The 5,708-nt window shown below is 40.4% G+C and overlaps 1 protein-coding gene across 1 annotated transcript; it reads right to left on the bottom strand.

Moving 5' to 3' along the window:
- Positions 1 to 1,899: 1,899 nt before the first annotated feature.
- Positions 1,900 to 4,178, bottom strand: LOC106822238 (ferritin heavy chain-like). Its single transcript, XM_070502912.1, has one exon. The coding sequence runs from the start codon at positions 2,815 to 2,817 to the stop codon at positions 2,269 to 2,271; it is 549 nt and encodes a 182-aa protein (XP_070359013.1). The 5' UTR covers positions 2,818 to 4,178; the 3' UTR covers positions 1,900 to 2,268.
- Between the last annotated feature and the right edge of the window lie 1,530 nt (positions 4,179 to 5,708).

Below are 5,708 nucleotides of genomic sequence, written 5' to 3'. Positions count from 1 at the left end.
TTCATTAGTGTTTTCTCTTATTGCAATTATTTCCCTCTTTCTTTTGTCTTCATGTTTAGTCCATTATTATTCTTTTAACTCTTGTTTTGAAAGCTCATTTTATTAAGTTTTAATCCTTCTTATTCTCTAATACATTCATTTAATGCTATAAATTTCTCTCTAAAGACTTGCTTTAACATCATCCTGACATTTAAATATGTATTATTTTTGTTTTTATATTTAGTTCTTAATATTTTATCATTTACCTTAGGGTTTTTATTTTATCCATAAAATATTTATGTGAGTGCTTTTAGTTTCCAAGTGTTTTGGTGTTTGAGACTGTTTTTTGCATATTTATTTTTACTTTTATTGCCTTTTGTTTAGAGAATTTGCCCTGTGTGGGGTTTTTTGTGTTTCTTGTGGCCTAGCACATGGTCAGCTTTTTAAGTGTTCCTTGTATGCTTAATAATAACTTACATCCCCTCAGTTTTGGGGGTTCAGAGTTCTATTTATGTTTTTTAAGGTCAATTTTACTAATTTTATTATTCAAATCATCTTTTTCTATTAAATTTAAGTCTGTCTCATCCGTCAATTTCTGAGAGAAGTATGAATTTATCAATTTCTGTGATCCATTTTTTCAAACTTTGCATTATTTATGTTGAGGCTCCATTATTAGATATACATAGGTTCAGAATAATTTTATTTTCCTAATGAATTATTTATCATTAAGTAAAAACACTTAATACTCCTAAATATGTTTTTGTCTTAAAAATCTCTCGGATAGTAATTTAGTTATACCAGCCTTCTTTGGCTTAGTATTTGCCCCAGTATATCTATTTAGAGTCTTTCATGTTTTTTAATTTTTTTTTATTCTCTAAACGTTAGCTGCCCTACGCTTGGGGGTGGCTGTGCCACAATCTCCCTAAACTCTCTTTCTGGTGAGCTTATCCTGTCACAATGCCTCCCATGTTTCCAAACCTGACATCCCACTTGAACTCCAGATGCATTTTTTTCAGCTATCTGAATGACACTAATAGGCATCTCAGATTTTACATGCCATGCGTTTCCCACCCTTCCTCCCCAGATGTGCCCCTGGCAAAATCCCCAGACTAAGAAATAGCACTACCATCAACCCAGGTGTTCAAGTCCAAACACCAGAACCGAGATTATTTTCATTTCCCATTTCTCACCTCTGGTCCATGAGCAAATCTTCTTGATTCATGCAAATGCATCTGGAATTTGTCTAGGTCTCTTCATTTCCTCTGTCACCACCACAGTTCCAGCTACCGTCATCTCTCTTCTGGACTAGCTACATTATCTCCTAACTTGTCTCCCAGCTTCAACTCTCCTGACCCCTCTACATTCTTCTAAGCAGCCAGAGTCACTGACAACACTCAGGGAGAATTATTGTACGTTATAGTCAATATCACAAATTTGACTTTCAGCCTTGACATTATATTTTTCACTCCTTCTATTGATGTAATTTGGGGTTTTGGGTACCATGGTACTTTAATGGAAGAAAGGGGACAATTGAAGGAAAAAACAATATTTGGATGTTTTGTAAGGGCAATATGCAGGTCCAGCTCGGTGACCTGGGAAGTCACTCCCGTGTCTATGGGAAAGTCAGCCTAAGGCTCAGTTACCATTATCACTGTTGCCCAGGGTGAGCTTGTCAAAGAGATAGTCTGCCAAGCTGGCTTTTGGGGTCTCCACTTTGCTATCTAGTTAACATTAACAAGCAATAATATTTGCATATTTTATTAATCAAAAAAATTTCAGGTAAAATTTAAGAACCCTTTGTTTTAATCCCTGCCCAATCCCATTCCCTTCACTCCTTCCCCAGAGGCAATTGGGGAATCACAATTGTGATTTTCAGGCCACGTCTTTAGGCTTTTACCATGCACAGGTACCCACATTCACCAGGGTCCCAGACCAGCCACCCCACACCCCCACTTTGTTTATGAGGGGAAGATTGATTTTGTGTTTCCCAGGGTCCCATGGAATACCTTCTCCCTCCATCCACAGAGATCCCGAGCTGCATGTGGATGGGACATGGGTGGGCGGAGAGACTCCTGGATACCTGACTTAAAACTTAAAAGATGAGATCTGCACACATGAAATCAAGGACAGAGCTTTATTTATTTAGGAACCACATAACTGTATTGGAAGAAATGGCAAAACTGGAAGAAAAAAAAAGTGAACGTTTTGCAAGGGCAATATTGCAATATGCATGCTCGGTATGGTGATCAGGGGAAGTCACCCTGTGGCTCTGGGGAAAGCAGTCCAAACTCAGTTCTTACTGCCGTCCCCCAGGGTGAGCTTGTCGAAGAGGTACTCTGCCAGGCCGTCTGCTGGGGCCCCCATCTTGAGCAGGTTGGTGAGATGGTCCCCCAACTCCTTCATGGACTTGACTTCCTCGAGCAGGAGGTGACTCTCCAGGAAGTGGCACAGATGGGGATCCGCCTTGTCGGTGGCCAGCTGGTGCAGATCGAGCAGGCTCTGGTTGACGTTCTTCTCCAGCTGGAGCGCACACTCCATGGCCTTCAGGCCGCTCTCCCAGTCGTCGCGGTCTGGCTTCTTGATGTCGCCAAGGCGGAGGCGGCCTCCGCGCTGGTTCTGCAGCTGCATCAGCCTCTCGGCGTGCTCCCTCTTCTGGCGCGACTGCTGCAGGAACAGCTGGAAGAAGTGCTTCAGGGCCACGTCGGCCCTGTCGAAGTAGTAGGCCATCGACATGTACACGTAGGAGGCGTACAGCTCCAGGCAGATCTGGCCGTTGATGGCGGCCTCGCAGTCGGGGTGGTAGTTCTGGAGCACCTGCGAGGGCTGCGCGGTCGCCATGGCTGGAGGCGCGAAGGCGAAGGCGACCTCAAGGTGTTCCCAGAGTAGGTGATGAAGGCGCCGTTGGGTGAGCTCTGGCTCAGTGGCAGTTCTGGCTCGCGACCAAAATGGCGTCACACCAAATTGGGAGTGTCCGTTATTTTACGGAGGTGGGGGAGATCCGTTTTACGTTACGTTACGTTACGTTGCGTCACGTCACATTGTGTCACGTTACGTTATGTTATATTACTTTACGGTGGGCGGGGTAGCTGGGAGGGGCTCAAGCGTGGTGTTCTAGGTTGGATCAGGGCTTGGATGAATCCGGGAGACTGTGTGCTAAGCGTCAGCACTATATGATATTTTAAAACTTTATTCATGAATATAGATGCAAGCATCTTAAGTTAATCATTTGCATGATTTCTTTGAGCAGCTTAATTGAATATTGTCCTAATGTGATTGTTTCATTAAATATAGTGCTTTTGAGGTCTCATTAGTTATGTTTAATATCGCACAGTTTTATTTGAATGTTAGATAAATCAGTGATTTCAACATCCATACTGATGACACTTCTGATAGCCTCCTCACTCGGTTCCTAGACTTAGTAAGTCCAGTGACCTCCGCTTTTCTCTTTCTAGTCATGGTCTAGTTCACGCTCCTCTGACAGGAGAGCACCACCTCTAGAGCCTCAGTGAATCTTTCCACCTCTCCGTCTTTCACTCTTTCTGAGCTTGTTCTTCACTCCCTTTATTCTCTCATCTCTTAATCTTTCAGCACAGTCCTAGAAGCACGTTCCTTCTGCCCTGTCTGGAGCCCGGTAGGACAGATTCAATGATCTCATCGCTGATATCCTAGATTTGCTCTCCCCCTTCACCTGGCTTGTCAATTACCTTCCTCTTGGCTACGTACACACTTCCCTTTTCTCTGGCAGAAAACAAAAGGTTTAGGTGCATTCTTAGAGAAAGCACTTACCCACGGGGATGTATTCATTCCCTCCAACCTCATTTGTTCTTTCGCTGACACTCAACAAGTCTCTTTGTAAGCCCAATTATGTTGTATGGAATGAGCCACCGTGGTAGGGAATACCACTGATCTCAAATGGCCTTTCCTTCATTCATTAATTCATTCAACAAATACTTATTGATTACCTGCTATGGCCCAGGCGCTGGTCTAGGATTTGGGCATATATGAGTAACAAAGAGAAACAAAGTCTCTGTTTCCTTAGTGTTGTATTCTAGTGGAGAAGCAGACAAAAACAAAACAAAACAAAAAAACTACCATTTTTCCCCCTTATTGTCTCAAGTAAATACATACAAGATATTACACATGTGCATGGAAATAAAAAAGACGAAATATGTTCATAGAATTCAAGGATATTATAGTGGGAGACAGAAGATCAACCTAGGTATTTATAATTAATTTGTGCATTAATTCAACAACCATTCATATACTCCAAATATGTGTCAGACGCTGTGTTTGATTCTTGAGATGTGCAGAAGAATCAAATGTGGTCTGTGTTCTCAAGTTATAAGACAGAATGACAGAATATTATAAGTACTCTCAGGTAAAGTTAGGATAAAATGCCTAATTTCACATAAAGATTTAATCCCATAGCTTTGATTAATGCACCTTTTTTGGTCTCTGTTTCTCTTTTGGAAGCTTATCCTATTTTATGATCAGAGTTTATGAAGAAAGAAAAGGATCACATATCAAATGTCATGATGTAAACTTATTTAAACAGTTCTAGAGACATTTAATTGCTGATTCTGTAAAGAAATAAAATAACAACAGTGTCTATTTCATAAGTTGATTTTAATGATAAAATCACACACTAGAGATGGAAGAGAATTACGTGGTCAGTTTCTGAGTGAGATAATGTTGTGTTCTGTGTTTTCTTAACACCAGTGTTGAGTCTTAATGTAATTGTAGACTTTCAAAGTTTCCTTGGGAGATTTCAATTTAGACTTGATTGTAAGAATCTATTTAAGTAGGAGTCTTGATGTTGTAGAGCATTTTCTCAGTATTTCCCAAGATTATTTAATAATTAATTTCTACCTACAATTTTACACTTCAAATACTTGAAATAATAAGACTATTGAATGGTTATGTGTATACTAAGGAATGATAATGGTGTTTCTCAGATATTTCATCCCTCATCATTACCTCCTAGGGAAGAAAGTAATGGTAAAATATTTATTATAACTGAGAGAAACCCAAGGTTTAAAAACTAACTTTTCTGAGGGAAATCAATAAGCAAGCATGAGCTGGGACCTCAGATTTCCATGAAGAAAATATACATATATATAAGCAAAGCATTCCATTCAGTTTTTCTTTCGTGAGAAATATAAAACTATATATAAACATAGAATGAGAAAACTTCAGAGTAGATCATGTTTTTTAAAAATATGAATATAGGACTATAAGATAAAGATTTCTTTGAAATGTTTGTGGTCAATGTTTGTATTATATCAGTGTTAGTCATGGTTCACCAGAATAACAGAACGAACAGGAAGTGAACCATATATACATCTATCTATCTATCTATCTATCTATCTATCTATCTATCTATCTATATGGAATTGGTTCATGTGATTATGAAAGCTGACAAGTCCCCAAATCTGTAAGGAGCAAACTTGAGACCCAGGAATGCCGATGGTGTGGGTCCAGCCCAAAGGCCAGCAGGCTGGAGACCCAGGAAGTTCAAGTTGAAGGCAGGAAAAAACCAGTGTCCCAGCTTGAAGGCAGTCCAGCAGGAAGAGTTCCCTCTTCCTCAGAGGAGGGTCAGCATTTTTGTTCTATTCAGGCCTTCAATTGATTGTGTGACGCTCACCCACATTCAGGAGAGCAGCCTGCTTTACTCAGTCTACTGTTTCAAATGTTAATCTCATGGAAAACCACCCTCACAGGCACACACG

This window comes from Equus asinus, chromosome X, assembly GCF_041296235.1.
Source record: "Equus asinus isolate D_3611 breed Donkey chromosome X, EquAss-T2T_v2, whole genome shotgun sequence".
Classification (NCBI taxonomy): Eukaryota; Metazoa; Chordata; class Mammalia; order Perissodactyla; family Equidae; genus Equus; species Equus asinus.
The sequence above is the reverse complement of the archived record's forward strand: the minus strand, read 5'-3'. Positions and strand labels throughout refer to the sequence as shown.

Coding starts and splice junctions, on each gene's coding strand:
- LOC106822238 (XM_070502912.1), bottom strand. CDS start 2,817: ATGGCGACCGCGCAGCCCTCGCAGGTGCTCCAGAACTACCACCCCGAC.